The sequence below is a fragment of the Scleropages formosus genome, chromosome 21 (assembly GCF_900964775.1).
Source record: "Scleropages formosus chromosome 21, fSclFor1.1, whole genome shotgun sequence".
Classification (NCBI taxonomy): Eukaryota; Metazoa; Chordata; class Actinopteri; order Osteoglossiformes; family Osteoglossidae; genus Scleropages; species Scleropages formosus.
Genome location: NC_041826.1, coordinates 10,860,636 through 10,880,991, shown reverse-complemented (window position 1 = coordinate 10,880,991; position 20,356 = coordinate 10,860,636). Strand labels below are relative to the sequence as shown.

General features: G+C 46.0%; 1 protein-coding gene across 1 annotated transcript; it reads right to left on the bottom strand.

Moving 5' to 3' along the window:
* Window positions 1-1,228: 1,228 nt before the first annotated feature.
* On the bottom strand, window positions 1,229-14,234 carry atp1b2b (ATPase Na+/K+ transporting subunit beta 2b). The gene is made up of 7 exons (XM_018729034.2): window positions 13,801-14,234; window positions 7,997-8,125; window positions 7,579-7,683; window positions 7,256-7,461; window positions 6,574-6,633; window positions 5,804-5,899; window positions 1,229-4,864 (listed from the first exon to the last, which is right to left on the bottom strand). Exons 1-7 carry the CDS (start codon window positions 13,910-13,912, stop codon window positions 4,700-4,702), a joined length of 873 nt encoding a protein of 290 aa, XP_018584550.1. The 5' UTR covers window positions 13,913-14,234; the 3' UTR covers window positions 1,229-4,699.
* Between the last annotated feature and the right edge of the window lie 6,122 nt (window positions 14,235-20,356).

Sequence of the window (20,356 nt, the reverse complement as noted above, 5' to 3'; positions counted from 1 at the left end):
CACCCAGACTGAGTGGGGATCAAACCAATATTCTTTCACACCAGCCAGGCACTGGGAGGCAGCAGTGCTACTCAGGGCACAGCTCATGTTGCATCACTTTTACCAGAAAGTCACAATCTCTCTCTCTCTCACACACACACACACACACTTTCAGAACCGCTTGTCCCATACAGGGTCACGGGGAACCGGAGCCTACCCGGTAACACAGGGCATAAGGCCGGAGGGGGAGGGGACATACCCAGGACAGGACGCCAGTCCGTCGCAAGGCACCCCAAGCAGGACTCGAACCCCAGACCCACCGGAGAGCAGGACTGTGGTCCAACCCACTGCACCACCGCACCCCCTAAGTCACAATCAATGAAAGATTAATAATACATTAGATTACATTGTAGACACATCTCAGATACGGCTGTAGTACGTAAAAAATACTTCAAAATACTGTACAGTTTTTTGCACAGATTTGCCCTCCTCCTCCTCTTCCTTTCACCCTGAAAACACATTAACAGTAACAACACTAAGAGTATATCTGCACCTATACTCCTGTCTTGCATTAACCAGCAGGTCAAAATATCGCTGTCCAGCGATTGGTCAATCTACTCTATGACCACGATTCAGCAGGACTCTGTTTCCCATCAGCCCTCAGTTTCTCCCAGGACTCACTTTCCCATCAGGCATTGTCCCCTTTCCTCCTACACATCATCACTTCCTCCTTCCGCTGGAACTGAAGGATTTTTCCATTTAATTGGAGATCTGAACAAAACAGTGCAGTTCACAGAGGGCTATACATTTTAACCGTTAACCTTTATTTTTTTATATTCTGTGCGTTTTTTTGTATCATTGAAATGAAGTAGTGGACATTAAGCAGCTGTGTGATTTATGTAATGTACTTCTCACCACATTTTATCTGAACGCACCGGTGACTGAATTCAAACGCATTAACGGAAGAAAACGATGTAGAACGGTGTAAAGCACTCCCCCATAAGAATGTAAATATTGCTCATTCACTGCTGAATGTACAGGAATGATCACATCGGTCAATGATCCTTATTGATCAGGAGGGTCAGTCCCTCGTGGTACAAGAACAACAAGTCCATTGATACAGGAGTGTAAGATGGTTCCCACCATGACTTACCAGCATGATCCCTGCGTGACGTGAGGCCGTGCAGAATATGGCAGGGAATTAATTAACATCCACACCTCACTCTTTCACTCCTTTTTATTGGTTTCTCTAGCATTGTTACAGTGGAAACGAACACTGAAAATTAACACACAAAATGAGGAAAAAAAACAGAATTGTATGAAAACACCTACTTGGAACTGATCCTTTTTTGCTTAGTAAACAAGTGACCCACTGTTTTTGGTTAAGTTGGTGATGGTATTTTTCAGTAGGACTGATCAAAGCAAAAAAAAAAATAAAGAACTGAGCAGAGCATTAGTACAGTTAAATTGCAGGCGTGCGCCATCACTTCAACATGGGCCTTGCAAAATGCGGTGGTCAGATTTTTCAGCCATCAAGCAGTTCACAGTCATTTGCAGTGAATTTATTATGTACAATTTAAACTTTTGCAAAAGACAAATGTTTATGTAAAAAGGTGTAAGACATGATTAGTTCTTGACATGACAACCAAGTAATTTTCCATTTTCATCCAAATCACGTGAAGAGTTTTGAACCCAAGACATGGATGTGACAACTGCAAAACTCAGAAAGTTCTTAAAGGTGTGGAAAAAAAAAAAAAAAAAAAAAAAAACCCAACAAACAAATAGTAAAAAGAAAAATGAAAACTAGTGTGTGTCCATTCAGACTTAACTATTTAGCCTTCAAGTATTAAAATATATTAGTATATGAACAACAGTGGTTCACACCTATCTATCTGTTTTCCCTTTTAAATTACAATCTTTATCTACTCTTTTGTAATAAAATAACAATAAAAAAATTCTATCCTTGTTGAAAAAAAAAAATCTTTCGCTTAATGGCAGAAAATTAGATATCTTTCTTTTTCTTTCTTTCTTTTTCTTTTCCCATTTCACCCAGCAATGTAAGAGAGCAGATAGCAGTAGCCAACCTACAGAATAAATATATGTACAGCCACACAAGAAATATAAATATATATTGCTTTAGAAGACAATTCCAGGTAATTAAGTACAAATCAAATTTGTGCATAACTGAGTAAATATTTGCGAGTGATGCTCAGACCTGGATGTTTAGAAGAGGGGAAATGTGATTCGTGAAACACGCGATACCGAAGTCAAGCTATGTGTGTTGTGTAGACCAGGGAGTGGATGCGTCACAGCGCGACCTGCGGAAACCCAGCCGACAAACCCCAACGTGGCACGGGCCCAGGCACCATCTTCCTCCTTTCAAACCCCTCTCGCGCTCTTATATAAGGTGAGCAGCGGACAAACTGATTCAGGGAACACAGCTGCATTTCTGGGGGACTGAGGACATTGCCCACCTGAGTCTGCAGGGGCAGTGTGTGTGTGTGGAGCAGAGACAGAGGGCAATGGGGAGGAGCTAAAGTGAGAAGAGGGGATTAGAGGGAGAAGAGGTGGAGGCGGTGGGTGCAGTAGTGACTGATCTGGATTAGAAGACCAGGTTGGGAGATTAGGGAGAAATGCAAAGAGACAGATTGAGATCTAAAACGGGCACCCGATGGACGCGCTGCCGCGGGGCTTATCCCTGCTGAGTCCTCCTCGTCCACTCAGCGCCTCCCGTCTCGTCTCTGTGCTCTTAGCCTCGCATCTCTAACTTCTGTGCCAACCCTCAAAAGCACAACACTGCTGTTTGCACGGCAAAGTAAAAACGTGTGTCGGTAAATTCCCACAAGCTCTAACACGGAGCCCAGCATTGGGTCCTTGCCGTGGTCTCCACTCCACTGGGGGTGAGATGTTTGGGGTTTGCCTCCCCCCCCCCCCGCCTCGCTTCTCACAGCAGCAACTATGGGCAGCTACACAGGGGGGCCTAGAGACCTGAGGATGGAAGTGGGGAAATGGCTCCTCAAACCTGTCACACTGACCGATGAAGTTGGTAGCTACACAGTGAAGAGAACTCGCACACATCGGAAGAGGCGTGTGCTGTGTTCACCCCTGCTGAGCCGCTGGGGGTTCTGGACTTCGGGGAGAAGTCCGGAAAATTTGAGAAGGGATGAAGTGCTAAAGGTGACAAAGCGCCCAGTTCAGCATGCAATTCCTAAACGACATCTACGGGAGAGAACATGCGAAACACCCTCAAAAATATAGCATATTGTCCTCCCTGTCTACATTGCAAGCAGGATTGTCAAAATACCACAGAAAGGTCATAGCACCGCTGTCAAACGAACGGCAGGGGAACACGATACGACATTTTCCAGCTTGTACACGACTGGGCAGAAAGTCATACAGAGGAACCTCTTTGCTTCATCTTTAAGAAGACATGAGCGGCAGCAAAGCCGTAACCATGGCAACTGGTCCCAAGGGAACAGCAAGCGGTATTAAAGTCAGCAGCCGGACAGGAGTCCGTCACCAGAAAGAGCCCATCGTTCTGCTGATCGTAGCACCAAAACTCAAGCTGTTCTCACGCAAGTTCAGCATCTGCCCCCGTGTGCATGAGCGCAAGTGTGAATTCTCGTGTGCACGGCCATTCCGTGTAACACGCCAGATGTGGAGCTTCCCCCACTTTTAAACAACAGGTCTGGGAGGCCGCTTATCTGTTAAGGACGTGGCATTTGGTTTCTCACTGGGGGGTGAGGTCTGTCAGCATGACAGCTTTGATCTGCCTCGAATGGATGTCCCCCTCCCAGCGAGGGCTGTGGCCACCTCACTTGGTACTCAATACCTGACTGTAGCCGAGGCAGCCAATCAGAACCTTGGGTTCTCTTTTAAAGATGATGTCAGCATGTTGCATCACTGAGGCCACACACTGAGGTTGCTGAGCACACAATAACACTATCGAGCACCCGATTCACCAGCCTTCATGCATGAGACCAGGAGGCTTTTACTAGCATGATGAAAGACACATATAAACATCAAAGGGGCAATATATGTATGATATATAACAGAATACACACATAATGCAATGTGTACATATAGGTAACGAGTGAGAAGGCTGCAGCTTGGAGGCAAGATCATACAGCTTTTGCCAACCCTTTAAAACTAATTTATAAAGCGTGTTATGTGTGTGTATGTATGTATACACACACACACACACACACACACACACACACACACACACACACACACACAGGTCCTAGTCAGTCATGCAATATAGATGGACAACACTTCAAACTGGTTTACAAAAAGATTCATCCTGAAGGAGACACACAGAAGTACACACCCCAATACACACGGTCACGGCACCCCCCCCTCAGCTCTCACCAAACACACTAAGTTAGGATTCAAGCTTTTGCACTGCACCAATTATTGTTTTCTGGGAGAGGGGCTGGGAGGAGGAGACGGAGTCACATTCTGCCACAGGTCAGAATGTGCCAAATGGAGAAAATGGGGAAAATGGAGACGCCCAGGGTTCCAGTTGGATGTCCTAAGTCGCTTCTATTCCGAGACGCCAAGGCACACGAGCGCCGCATCTCAACGACTGAGAACGGATCATAATCAGAGATAGAAGAGGGTGCTGATGCTGGTGTGTGTCAGAGTGTGTGCAGGCATGTGCGTGTTCGTGTTCGTGTGCGTGTGTGTGTGTTTGTGTGAGAGAGAGAGGAACTTCTGCTTAGTTTCTGTTGATCCGCAGCTTGAATGACACGCGTCCAGCGAACTTGTCCCTCTCGCTGCCGGGCCCGATGTTGTCGGCGTTTATCTTGCACTCGACGTTGACGTCGGCGTTGGGCGTGATGTTCAGGAACTTGACAGCCACCAGGGGCTGGGAGTAGTTCACCTGGTGAGGAAAGAGTCCTTCCTGTTGTCACTGCACACATAGTCTGAACTGAGGGTACCGATCGCATCCCTTCCTGTAGCTGAGTTTGGTTAGATGGGAACTCGGGGCTCTGCTGAGTCCGAGTCCAAATCTATATTAGTGCCGCAGCGCCCTGGAACTACCCTCTTCGGGGGGTTAAATCTGTGGTGGCTGTGGCCAGTGACACCACAGTCCAAGTTAACAGTTTCATCCCTTCTGTTGGTCAGAGGGTCAGACACAGCAAAGTGAAGTGAACTGATGTGAGCTGTAGCTTCAGGAAGAGCTGAAGAAAGTAAGAAAGTGTTTCACGGGCAACAGGCGGTTGGTGATAAAACACATGGACTGAACTGCCACCTCTAGATAGTTAAAAGCACTGCTGCTAGTTAAGAGCACTGTTGAACAAGGCACTTAGCCCGAATCTAGAATAAAAACACATCACAGCGAATTTAAAAAAAAAAAAAAAAAAAAAAACCAACTTCATTTTTGCCGCTGATCTGGACTACCAGTGTTGCTCAAAGTTGACTAAGACAGCTGAGATTCATAGCCTGAGTTCCAAACAATAAATGTCTCATACTGCCTTTGGTACAGTAAACACCAGGCTTCTCTACACTATCACTTTAACAAGCATGTGTTTTGGATGCCCTCGGAGCCCCTTTGGAACGTGGTACATTAGCTGAATCGCTAAACTGCTAGATGTACAGGTTTAAATACAACTTGCTCTACTCAAAATCCCAGTGGGTTGTCAGTACGTACAGAGGGGATCCAGAGCCCTAGGAGTACCGATTAGACTGAACGTGAAGTTGAAATTAGGCTGTGACGAAAGGACCGGTTTGTGACTGCCGGTCCATTCGCTGCGCTCTTTGTCCAGTCCAACAACCCCTGGGGTCTGTGTGCGACAGGTGCGGGTGCGACCCTCCTTACCTGCGCTTTCTTGCCGTAGTACGGGTAGTACATGAGGTTGAAGGTGCCATTGGGAGGGAAGTACATGAGCTCCCCGATCTTGTCGCTGTCTTCGTTCTGCAGGGAGACACACAGCAGCTTTTAGGGTCGAGGCCTCGGCACACACTGGGTTCCCCACCAGATGGACGTGGATGAGGTGCCTGGGTTGGGGGTCCGGGGTTCGACATGGACACAACTTTCAACAACGCAGCAGATCTTGTTTCAAGTAAAAATTTAAAAGAAAATAAAGGGGAAACCAGTTATTTTTGCTTTGCTGCAATGTGGAGTAACAATTCACACTAGTATTTCTATGGTGTCCCAGAATTAGAGTTGGCCAGATACAGACTACAGCTACGATCCCTTCAGGGGGTCATTGAGTCCGTTTTCACACTCCCATGCAACACAGATGCCGCTCAAACCCAGGTCAGTAAAACACAGTTTCTACACAGTTCTTCTCCCTCCGACAACAGAATGAAAGGGAACAAACATCACAGCTGTCACAACTGTCACCACTCTTCCTTAAAGGAACGGACTTTTATTCAGCCATAGCTAGTCTCTAGCCACTAGTCATCTCTAGTCTCTCTCACCCATTCATCTTTGCCGGTCCTGTACCTCTGAGCGGAGGCCAAACGACGACGGCGGAGACGCAAATGAGAACACAAGAAAGTGTGTGAAACGTGCGGGAGAAGGTGCATGGGGGGTGAGCAACACTTTCCGTTAGCACAGCAAGCAAGGAGGGAGAGGGGGCTCACCTTAGCAGCACAGCTCACGTACGGAGACTGTTTATCTTTACCTGGCAACAGACCGATGACCTGAAACAAAAGGGTGGGGATGCTGAGAAGAAACTCATGCTTTCTTTCACTTTGAGATATATTTTATTACAGCTGCTCAGCCAGTGCAGTAAATATTTACACTTACAGCCTGATAATAAATAAATAAATAAATAAATAAATAAATAGGGGACAGCACAGTGTGTACCGCTGGTGTCTCATGGGACCGGAGGTGTTTGGGAATAGGTTTGAATCCAGCTCAGTCTGTGTTTATCTTGTATATTCTATTCATTTCCCTGTGAGTTTCCTCCCACAGTCCAAAGACAGGTGTTTCAGGTGGATCTGTTACTCTAATTTGTTGTCTGTGTGTGCGAGATAGAGGGAGGTTGCCATTTTTTGGACTGGCATTCCATCCAGGATGTACCCTGTCTCACACCCTATGTTTCTAGGACAAGCTCCAGACCACGGCAACCCCGGACTGCGCAAGGGGTTAACGACAGTGTGTGAGTCTAATACAGCACTCTTTTGTGTATTATTATTCTATTACTAATAATAAGCAATCTTAATATCTAACTCTTACACGGAGCCCAGACACACGAGTGTGTCCAAACAATTGTGTGACCACCGTTCTCTGACACCACACCGTGGCCCACAGAGCACCTACCCTGTTGAACTTGATGAGAATGCAGGGCTTGCCGTCATGGTAACCGTAGTAGCGGTCCTTCATGCCGGAGCAGTCCTCCAGGATAGTGCGGTTGAACTGGCAGGAGCGCTTGGGGTTGTTCCGAACCTCGCCGCTGTCCTCCTGTATGAAGTAGTGGTCAGCGGTGCATTCCTTGTTGGTCTCGGCCTGGTGGGTGTCATTGTAGGCTGAGGGAAGATGGAAGGGCAAGTGCGTAAAAGGAAGGAGAAAATAGCTGCCTTCTGCACCCTCAACACATGGTTCATAAGCTGTCCTTTTTCTTTTGGATAGAACCCCCTACTCACGTGCCAGGAACTTGTCCAGGGCCTGGACATACATGTCCCAGCTTTCGGTCTTCTCCACATTGTAGATGATCTCCAGCGAGTCGCCCTCAGGCCTGATCATCATGCCTGGGGAACCAGGATGCAAGGGACAACAAAGCTTCAGTGTGTGTGTGTGTGTGTGTGTGTGTGTGTGTGTGTGTGTGTGTGTCCAAGGTGACTTACAGCACTAGATACACTACACTACTCACTTCTAGAGGAAACCCAAACGAACACAGGCAGAACATGCAAACCTCACACAGACTGAGCTGGATTTGAACCTACATCTGAATCCACAGCCCAGGAGACATGAGTCACCAGCACTACCTGCTGTGCCGTCATGCAATAGGTAAGCGTACAAACATGTGAGTGTACAAAAGTGTATCTACATTTATGTTGGTACCTGGTGTGGCCAGCCTGTCCTGGTGTGTAGGTTTGTAGTCGTCCAGCGTCTGCAGCATGACGTACATGGTGAGGACAAAGAGGCCTGCCAGGAATGTGTAGAAGGCCAGGTAGAAGAGCAGAATGAGACCTGAGGGTGGGAGATGGATGAGACCACAAGATCAGGGACACACCACTGGGACCCCGAGTTCAGGTCTGGGGGTCAGCCGCCATCAGTTACAGCCCTTTTGGATCATCGGTGATCAGTAATGGTCAGTGCCATTGATCTGCGATCAGCAATGACCCTCCAGCTCAGCCCCCAGGATCTTCTCACTCGTATCACCCTGTGTTCCCGAACCTCTCGGCACGTTGCGCGTCCTTTGTGAGCGAAAGCCACCATCCAACGGTACGAGAGTCTAATTTTGTCCTCAAAGCTCTTAATTCCCCACTGTGGGACAACGTCGCCGTGGAAAAGGACACCAGTATCGGCGTTATCCAAGAATAGGCTGTCGGCCAATTTAAAGGTGTTGAGTAACGTCCGCCAGGGAGCCCAGGCACCGAGAGCAAGGGAAAGGGTCCCAGTGGAAGACATGTGTTACCTCAAGGTCCTGAAGGCACTTCACTTGTCCATAAATCACCATCGTTCCTCTCAAAGTATAAGAATAGCTCTTTCATCACTGTGCACAGCGCTATAATTAGACGTGTATTCATCAATGATAAATGCAAGAATTATAAAATTATTCCTTTCAAACACATCTGGCAGCAGAAAATGAACAGAAGGAATATATTAATTTTTTCAAACGTACTAATGTCCATTATAGCCCGAGGCATACGTGAGAGAACATACTAGCAGCAAGCCTGGTCCATATTTAATATGATTTTATTTAACGAGGTTCTGACTGGAAGCCTTTGCATCATGTGCTTTATTTCTGCATGGAGAACACGTGACTTGGAGGTGGATGCTCCGTCTTCTGCCTGTCCTCCTGGCACCAGTCGTGACACGGCGCCTGCATGTGCCTAAGTGCCTTTTCCGCCATGGCGACTCTGACAGCATTCCAGGAGCGAACAGGTGGCACTTCCTGCTCAAGAGGAGGTTCTCAGGGGTCTGTGGGTTCAGCACTCAGAAGAAAAAGAACTTCTGCGGCAGTCTTTAACGAAAAGATGCAACCCAAACTGCTGCGAGCCTGCGCTCAAGAAACACACACACACACGTCTGAAACCACTTGTCCCAAGCGGGGTCGCGGCGAACCAGAGCCTAACCCGGCAACACAGGGCACAAGGCCGGAGTGGGAGGGAACACACCCAGGAAGGGACACCAGTCCATCGCAAGGCAACCCAAGCAGGACTCGAACCCCAGACCCCCCAGAGAGCAGGACCCAGACAAACCCGCTGCGCCGCCACACCCCCTCCGCACAAACTGCACAACGGAAAATAAATGCATTGCATTTTGGGTAAATTGTTTACATCAATCAGCAATGATTTTTCCCATAATAAAATGGGCACCAGTGGCTGAAAGCTGGAGAACTGAATGTTTCATCTTTTTTTCCACGACAGGTCCTTTAACTTGTCCTTCTGTTCCACAGTCACTCGCTCTTACTTTCCCGTCACATCGAAATAGACTCAGTAAAGCCATAATCCTCTTTTGCCCAAGCGCTCCTGTCGTTCACCAAAGAAACAAGGTACGTGGGCTTTGAGAGTCCCGGCTGCAGGATGTCTGTGAAACGTTAGAAAAATGAGAAGAGTCACAGGTGTCAGACATTTCCGTGAATAACTCCACTCATCCTAGCAAAGCAAATGTCTTTAAGTTTCATTTCTAAAATGATACAGTCCCACGATATGAAAGATGTCTGATATCATGTTTCCCATGAATGTCATGAAAAACAAGAGTCTCAGTGAACATTATAAGACAACAATAAAGGACACAGTTCACTGTGTCACTGGTTCATGTCATTGGAATATCTGCAGTATATTCTCCGTTACGATGATTAATTTCACTGCTTTCCGCTCTGAATTACTGTCTCCCTCGTTTGGCTCCTCTGTCACTGTGAGACTTTCCTGTCCAACCTGAGCGTGGTCTCAGACACAAGGCAGAAACCAGTTCACAATCTAATCACCGGACCAGGAAATGTAATGCTGAGACTCTTGCGCCAGGACCTGTGCCATACCTTCTCAGTACCATATTTATCTTTCTTTCAGATAAAAGGAAGAGCAAAAAAAAGCAGTTTGTCCCTCGAAGTCTGCGACCACATGCACGCCAGATGCAGACATACTGCACGTTCACACACATGCATGCCCTCTATCCTACACACACAGCATATCCGAATGGAAGTGGGAGGTATGACACAAGCACACTGTTTATTGTGGATATTTTGTGTGTGTGTGTGTATATATACACACAGAGACCCTTCTGCAGAGCTGACAGCCCATCCTTGATTCTGGGCTACTGTAAGTGTGATTTCAGTCCAAACTAATTACCAAATGACAACAATCCAAAACAGGTCGGGGTTCGAGGCCAGGGTGCCATAAGGGGCTGAGAGAAGGAGGAGGATGGAGACCTCTGCAGATTAGCATGTTCAGGGTTATGGGGTTTACTGCAGTATTTCATCACAGGGCATCCATTCCTGTGCAACTGATGCCATTCTGGCTCCTGGGTGGACGCCACTGACCACTGAGCTGCTGTCACTTACGGGCAAAACAGGGCTCAAAGGTTACAGCTTCCAACTCATCATACCACCCTGCACTGCCTCCCACCCCCCCATTCATACCCTCTTCCTTCTCTCTCCTCTCTGTATCCTCATCTCACAAGTGATGACCTTCTCAATGTCTGATGTTCTCTCTTCTCATACTGGATCTGGATGTGACAGCGGGTTACAGAACGTCCTGGTTTCAACACGACAACTCCAAAAATAGCAGCAGATGCAGGGCCGTACTTAGTGCACAGAGATGACTGAGGATTAAGCCGTTTATCATTCATCGATATCATTCCCGTAGGCTTAGATCCACAGGCCTCCCGAGGAGAGACAGAAGGTGAAGCTCCGCCCAGAGGACACATGGCTCTGTTAGAACAGCAGTAGTGATCAGCTCGAATGGCTCCAAACACGCAGCAATAGCGGCAACATGTCCGAGTGCTTCTGACCAGTATGAAATATGTGAATCCATGTTCTGGAAACACACCCCAAAAAAAAAAAAAAAACAAAAGGTCTTTTAGTGTACAGTTATGGATCTTCTGTCTATTTTTGTCATAGCTTTTTCCAGTTCTTAATAAAAATCAAAGGTGCAGAACTGATAAGATTGCTTATTATTAGTAATAGAATAATAATATCATAATGATGGATGCAAACCATACATTATGACAATTATAAATAAGTTTAAACTATATATGTTACAACTGTTTAACAACAATACAACCATAAACAGTATAATGAGACCGCGGATAGTAATTAATTTGTTCTTTCCAGTAGGGGACATGATTTTTATTCTAAATAAACCTGTTTTTACAACTATGCTCTTGCTGCAAATGTTGTGGTCAAACAGAAGTCAACCCTCTAAAGACGTGAATGCTTAAGGTATGTTTAGTGATGAGAAACAATAATGAGTTTCTGGGGGTGCTCTACTTGTCCCTGAGGACCCCCTCCATCCCTCAGAGCTGCCGAATCCCTTTCAGCACAATAGAAGGGTCTCAAACTCGTCTTTTTTCAGACCCACTTTTCTCCAGATCTCCTCACCGCTCCATGAATTCGCATCACGTCATCTCTCCCAGTCACCTCTGTTTTTCCTATCAATTGTATACGTAGCTGCACCTATAATGTGCGTGGCCAAAAGCGGAGGAGGACTGGACACATTGAACTGATGTTTCCTGAACTGGGTGCCTGCATCTGAAGCTCTTCACCTGTTGACTGTGACGCGTTTGTGACTTTGGAGAAATGTCTGCTGAATGAGTCAATGTAAACATGAACCCCTGTGCTGTGACCCACAGTCCCACAATGGCTCCCAGTGCTGCGTTGCAGCTTCTCAGAATCCCCGGGAGAGTGGCTCCACCACACTGGGCCCACACCACTCACACACCCTTATTACGTCACCTTGCATCTTAGGGGAAACTGAGCGAACGTCCAGTTCCTTACGTAGCTTAGGGGGTGTTCCACCTGTCCCTGAGGGCCCCCCCACCAAGGCTGACCAGTGGAGACATGAGGCCCCCGGGGTCAGAGCGCTGACTCCCACTTGGCCGCCGAAAGGCCGCCCAGCACAGTTACAAAAGCCCTGTAATAAGGATGGATGAAGGACAGCAGGACGGGGAGCGCATGCATGCAGAAATAGCCTAATTAACAGGCTTAAAAGGGGCGGGCTTAACGAGGCACCCCCCCAGGACCTGTCCCTGCTTCTCGCGGTGGAGATAAATTTGAATGAGTGAATGTATGCGTAAGTGTATGTGTGTGTGTGTGTGTGTGTGTGTGTGTATGAGCGAGTACCAGGAAGAATTTCACTACTGTACTTTCCTCCTGGTTTCATTCGTTTTTAAGCAAAGCCTAAAATAAAACCAGCTTTTGCATTACAAAAGTAGAACATCTCATTAGTATCATCATCATCATCATCTTCTTCTTCATCTTCTCCTGAGGGGACACACGTGTACAGGGCTGAGGACGGAAATTACATCCCACCAGCCCCCCTGGTGGGCCACGTTGCACCTCCTGTTGATCATTTGCTTGGCCTGCAAACTTGTTTATTAACATATTTATGCTTTATTTAATAGCTCACATCTTCCTGGATCGTCATTAAATTAGCCCTCCCTTTATACATTATTCATCGCACTCCTCAATTAATCTGCTCAAGTTTCTCGTCTCCTGCACACAGTTTCTCTTCCATGGGTAAAATGTCCTTCTGACAAGGTGCACATTTTTAAAGACAACGCTGCAGTTCTCTTATTCTGTACAATCTTGGTAATCATTGCGTCCCAGTTTAGATTTGTCATGTCTGAAGCCATGATGTCTTCATGATGAATGAGAAAGGAAAGCCTGGGCAGATGATGCAGATTGTACAGCTCTGATAAATCACAGCATGTTGAAGATCTGAAGAGGCCACATGTTTGCAAATTGACATATTCTTTGCTGCATAGCCTTACTTGTCCTGTGTGGTGTGAGGGCCTCGCTGGAATTGCAGCTCGAACTGGATCACTCTCTGGGTGGTAGTGGGGGGTGGGTGCAGACACACAACCCCCCCCCCCCACACACACACACACACACACACACACACACACACACACACACATATTAACTCAGATTAACCCTCTGTGACATCATAACAGTTGGCATGATAATGCCAGTGGTATTAATGATGGATATTAAAAAAGAGAAAACACACACTGCGTCCTTACGCGCACGTAAACACCTTACTGTGTTAGGACACCGGAGACCCCCCACTTCGTTCTGCATAGCGCAGACAGGACCGGCGCACTGCGCACGGATCCGAGGAATAATGGCACTAATGGAACTGCGGCCACACACACACACACACACACACACACACACACGAGTGATGAGCTTCAGCGCATCTTAGCGCTCCGCTCTCCGTGGTGCTGCATCGGCACTTCAGAGCTGGATCCTACGTGCAAATGGCTCCGATGGGCGCGCGCGCGCACACACACACACACACACACAAACAGTACGACACTGCGCATTTTCCCACTGTTTGACACCGGTTACAATGTAACACGGACCGTTACTGTGTGTGTCTCCAAGCCCGTGCCAGGCTCTGAGCGAGAAGGCGATTCGGTGCTGCACAGCGCGGGTTGCAGGTTCGGAGGTGGGGGGGTATTGCTGGCGCGCGACTCACCCCAGCTGCTCGCGGTCCTCCCCAGGAGCTCGTGCGTCCTCGGGTTCCACATGAACTGCTTCCACTCGTCCCAGAGCTCGCCGCAGGTCTTCCTGTCCTTGTCCTTCGCCATGCCGCTCTAACGTTACGGGTCCCTAACTGTCGTGTGCTCGCGGTACCGCGGCGCGCGCCTGTGCGCAAGCCTCAGGTGAGCTCCCCGCTGCAGGTAAATTAAGAGCGTGTCCTGCGCGCTGGGCGATGCATGGACACCAAGCCGGGGGGGTCGTCAAAAAAGAAGTGGAGGCCAATGAAGATGCGCGCGCCCCAGCGCAGCAGTGCGCGTGCAACAGGCCTGGGGTGACTGATGCGGCTGAGCAGCGATACTGCAGTAAAAACGCTCTCCGCCTTTTAAACCCGTTCACCTCTCCCCCCCCTTCTTTCTGCCTCTCTCTCTCTCGCTCGCTCTCTCTCTCGCTCTCTCTCTCTCTCTCTCTCTCGCTCACACACACACAGACACACACACCTTCTGCAGAGGCCGAGGTACCCCTCCCTCTGCTTTCTAGGACTGACCAATAGCAAAGCTCCCCCTCCTCCTCCTCCTCGCGCGTCTCCATTAACCGCTGCATTAATTGGTTCTAATTGAGCGGCGCTTCGCTACACTATTAATTAGTCGTTTTGCTGTATTAATAATTGAACTGCATTAATAACTGTACTAATAATCGAACTGAACTCCTCTGCTCTGTCCAGCTTCCGGCTGCGCTGCTGGGGGTCGAGTCTCATGAGTGGTGCTGTTTAAACAGAAAGCCGTTATCGCGGAAAAGCGCTTCGATCGGGGGCTCAGACACAACAATGTACCGATATCGAGGGTTGAAGTTCTGGAGAAGCAGCAGGAGAGCAATGTGATGAAACTATGAACAGAGCAGCTCATCGACAAGGGGACCCGATGTATATTGTGCATGTGCTGGATTCAAGGATTAAGGATTCATTAGGAGGCAGCAGGTCCGCACCAATAACCTGTAGGTTGCTGATTCGACTCCCACTTTCATCTACTGCTGCAGTCCTCTTAAGCAAACTACTTACCCTCAATTACTCTACTCCTTAGGTCCTGTAAGGTGTGTCAGACAGCTGTGAAGGAACCAGTCACCAATAACTAGAGATGTGTGTCAAACACATAGTCTGCTATGAGACAACACATTCCGAGAGTTAATTTACTCACTTATCTGACACTTTTCTCCAGAGTGACTTACACTGTGAAGCTACTTAATTATTTACCCATCTATACAATGGAGCAGCATAGAGGTGTTATACCTGGAGGGGGGTTTTGAACCTGCAACCTGGGGGTCCAAAGGTTGTAGCACTTACCAGTATGCTACTAGCTGGTCCATTGTACTGTCACTTCATGACTGATAGCAATGAATTTCTTGGATTTTAACCTATTGATAGATAATTTACAGCATTTTACGCTATTTCACTTATAATCACATTGGAAGACATTTTTATTTTATGACGACAAACACGCCTGTATCTAGCAGCACGGTTCAAACAGGTGGGACAACCAACATGCACTTCTCAGTTTGCCCCCCCCAGTAATTCAGCAAATAGCTCAGGTAACATTAATGATTTACCAGTTCACTTCAGGCAGAAAGCTGCAAAGCAGGAGCTGGATTGTCACCCCCCTGTGTCCAGTGGCCACAGGTAGCAAAAGGTTTGGACCCCATGATGACCACAGTGTGGACATGAAGAGACACCCATCAAGCTTTTGCATAACTGATGGTGTGTGCATAACTGATGGTGTGTGTGCGAGTGTGAGAGAGAGACGGGTCTTCCTGTCCTGGCAGCACGGGGGGATATCGATCCGCCTGGCGACAGCCCCACTGCTGTGATAAATTACTGCTGCAGTCAGCTCTCCTGTGCCTCTGTCTGCTCTGCAGTGAAGCACCATTAGTCAGTCTGCAGCTCCTCCACTCCACTGCACTCCACTGCCCTGCACTGTACTGTACAACGGTTTACTGTAGCACAGCGCCCCCTGTTGGCACTCTGACCTGCTTTTCAAGTACAGTACAGTGGAACCTCGGAACTCGAACGCTTCTGAACTCGAACAATTCGGAACTCGAACGAGTTGTTTGAGAAAAAAATGTCTCAGAACTCAAACCGATGAACCTTTCAGGCTAAAACCTGTCGGACACGTGACGCCTCTTTTTTCCTGTAAAACAAAGGATGTGTATGACGCGTACGACTCGGTACGAGTCAGTCTTGCCTGAAAACTCGCAGAGTTTATTTCATGTATTTACGGGTTTTACACTTTTTGTTTATGGTTTTAGCATCAGGTATGTATGTATATAGGTTTAAATAGGCAATCATTTGGGGGTCTGGAACGAATTAATCCAATTTACATTATTTCATATGAGAAAAATTGATTCAGCACTCGAACGCCCTTCTGGAACGAATTAATTTCGAGTTCCGAGGTTCCACTCTACTGTATTGTAAAAAAATGGTAAATGAACCAACCAGACAGGCATGACCCTATAATATAATGTATGACATGGTGGTTCAGGAAAGTTGAAGAAGATTCCAGAAGGTTCAGAGGCTCGTTTCTTAGCCCTTCAAACACAGAGTTTGGTTAAAGAAAGATACCTGGAATCAACAATCTTTCTACAGCAGGTGTCCACAGAAGTGGTTTAGTACAGTACAGGCATATTGGGTTTTGTTTTTCATTTTTCCTCTTGAAATGCCCAGTACAATTCTTTGTGACAACTTATCTGTAAAAATGGGCTATAAAACATGACATCTATTGATTTATTGGAATTGTGGTAGTACACCTTTTCTAGGTAGGTCGTCTGTTGCTGGACTTCTACCCTATGGTATAACCTGTCGTGTAATGTGAGAAGGTTTTGGTGGTGGGGAGTCGTCCTCTCAGAGTAGGCTGTGTACACCTCTTGTACTCTTTAAGCGATATATTTTTGTTGCAGAAATCTGATGGGTTTTCATATTATTCTCAATTAAATTAATCTGATCTTTTCTTGGGTCAGTTGTATATTTCATATTATCACAAGTTATAAAAGCAGGAACTGCATAATTATGTAACTTTTAATGTTTAATTCTTAAAAATGAGGTCAGTCAGGTTTACTTTGCTGGAATTTTCCAGAACAGACACTTAAGGAGTGAGGCAAAGCCTGCTGAAAGAGTTAAGCCAAACTCTGGTTTTTTTCACATTCAATGATTTAATTTGTGCCCCGAAAACTGAACTCTGCTGACTTGAGCAGGATCAACTGAGCCCTCTTGCTAACAGCGTGTCAGCACACTGTACATCTCCTGTCAGCACCAAGGCCTTCTGGGAAAAAGAAACAGCTGAGACAGAGTGACCAGAGAAACACCCTGACTGGTGGGTTGTTTCCCCTAAACCATCAGGGTTACAACAATCCTCAAGTCCACTCTGTTTTAACTGACCACCGGTCATCGTCACGCTGCAGGGTCCCAGACTTCTGCAATATTTCTCAGATCATAGAAGAAGGAAAACCAGCAGGAGGCGTGAGCAGCATTCACCGCTCCAGATCTTCACATGGCAGGGAGCATGACTGCAAAGGAACTCAGTTTGGCCAAAACGTGAAGGGCTAAAGTAGGTGTGAACGCCACTGAGCACCACAAATGTGTAAGGCTGCAAACCATGAAAGTTGCTCTGGAGAAGTGCATCGTCTGAGAAAATAACGTAGCTCAATAAAACCTGAACAAAAGTCTGAGTAATTTAATCAGGTGTCGGCCAAGACAGGTGGAATTTGATAACCAGGCGCTCCCCGTTGAAAAAGCAAAGCGTGTATATTAATAAGACACAGTGAACGCAAGTTGAATCAATTCATTGTGGCTACAGGGAAGCCGACACGTGAACGTGTTACTGCAAAGAATGCAAAACACAGGCTAAGCGCATGAAGTCAGAGAATACAAAGCTGTTTCTTTCCCTTTGCAATCTTTATTTCAGCTCATACTAATACTTCAGGTATTCAGAAATCATAAGTCCAAACCACCTTTGAGGGTTAATTTTCCCAAACTTTATAACCCTGGCACATGAGTGTTTTCTAAGGCTGCAGCAAAAGAAATATTAAATGTATTGCATGGCTGTACCAGTACTGTTAATACCACCAAGAACACAGTAATAACAACAAGCATTATATTGTAGCTCACCTGTAAACTACGCTAAACCAAAAACACGCCATTAAACTTATGCTCCAATAACATAAAAAAACAGTTTTCTTAACCTCATCAGTGGAGAACATTTACATATTGAACATTAAGTTGCTTATTCAGCCCTTTGTTGTTTTAAAGCAGGAATGAGCCAAGTTCACACTCCTTTTGGAAAAGGCCAAAGTTACCATCACTGTATGTTAGGTAGTAATACACGGTAAAATGCGGTTATTTTGTCTACGCTTGATATGTGGTAGACTGGGGTAAAAAAGATATCACACTAAAATAGTTATGCTAATAAATAATATGGCACTTGACATACGTTCAATTCATAGAGCTCCTGTGACTTCACAAAGAACAAAATCTGGTACAACCCCTTTTACCCCCCACAAATGTGTGTTTCAGCAGATTTGATCCTGCAATGAAAAACCAACTGTGCACTCAGTACTTTACAGAAGAGAGCCCCCCCCCCTCCCTTTTTTGCAGAATAAATCATTAAAGCAATTTTGTAAACAGTGCTGATAAATGACCACGCTGAGCACTCCACCCCTTCACACTCCTCCCACCCCCCCTGCTTAATGCACATATTATGAAAAGATCTCATTTTACTGCAGCCTAAAAAGCCCTAAAGTACTTGGTTGTACTTGGAAAGAGGCCAAAAGCCTTTATTCATTTTATTCCTGCGTTCAGTGCCCCAATGGCTCTGTGGGCACAATGTCCATCTCAGGAGGAACCCACTGAAAATACCTTGTTTCTACCCTTCAGAATGGGCAAAGTCAAACATAGTGTCTGAAAAAAATTACATACATAAGAGGAAGCAAAGGGAAATAATGAAAGGATGCTGAAATGGTAACAAATAAACATGCTTAGAGCCATTAATTTGGGTTTGCACTTATTTCAAGGTTTATTTATTTCAAGATCTATTTATCTATTTCAACATGTATGTATTTCAGTATTAATTTTGAGGTGTATTTAATTTTGGCATGAATTTCGTTCCATGGAGAAGAACAGTAAACTAGAAAACGTGACAGGAAAAAGAAAATCTATTTTTCCACAGCTTGTTCACTTTGCACTTTATGGCACCACATTTATTGCAATACTTGGCTTAGGCTGCCACTTCCAGGCTCCAGCTTACAGGTACTTATTACAATGAATCAATCAGTATTACAATAGGTCAGTACACTTCTGGACAGTTAATACAAACATAAACCCCTCTTTTGGTTAGAAAAAATAAACAAAATCATAAATATATCAACAATAGATAGAACAATAAGGACAATGACAGTTAAGTATCATTATTTCATTAGTAACCATAATAACTGGCAAAATATAGTGGGAAAAAAAACCTCCAAAACAATAACAAATGGAAACCTTTATCCATGTAGAGATTAATAAATAAATACATTTACAATAACAATCATAGCTTTCTGTTAAAGGGAGCTCGGTTGCCTTGTCGTTGTGCTGCTTCCTCCAATGGGATTCTCAATAAGTGGGGCGCGACCCCCTGCCACGCGCACACGTGCTGGATTCCCCCGCGAAAAGAGTAACAAAGTAACAATTAAAGTAACAACCGAAAGAACAAAGCAAGTCGGGCGGCAGGTTACAGTGTGTGCTACAATCGAAGCAAAATCAGGTACAAAGTGTGACCAGAATACATAGATAGAGAATAGGTACTTTAAATATAGTATAACATATGGAATAAATATATATATATATATATATTAATATACTCATGATTCTTAATATTTATCTGTAATATTCTATTCATATATTACCTTTTTTTCTTAGGAGCTCATCATCCAGCATTCCTAACTTGGTTCAGGCTCTCTGTTCAGCAGGGACTCTAAGCTCTTTCTGTCTCACACAGAGCAATCTGAATGCGTGGAATGAACGGTATTGGCCCAATAGGGTCGATCCCCGTGGGGGTGACACCCTTTTGCATCTCGATCGGGTGGGGGGGGGCGGGGGGGTCACCATTTCTCAACGGTAAATTTACGTTGTAACAGCTTTGCGATGAGCCCTGGGCTTCAACGCCGCTACATATACTGCCCCCTGGTGTACAAGGCCAGCACTGCACCCTTGAGGTGTCAGCGTCGCTTTAAAGCGGAGCGTGTGCGCGTCTCGGTGCGCTTCAGCGCGTGTCACATTCTTACCGCGTGAGTGGAATGTCCACAGAACATTATTAATTATGTACTAGCAACGTGTCGTCAGCATGCCGAATGAATAAATAATAGTGTGCCTGCACTGCATTTCAAGGTGTGTGTCTGCATCATTTATCAAATTAAAAAACAGATCTTATACAGCAGCTCAAAGTATATATAAAAGTCTGAGAATGTCATACAACAAACAGTAAGAAAGTCAAAGAACAATGATTCCTTAGGTTCTGTCTCTTATTCGTACC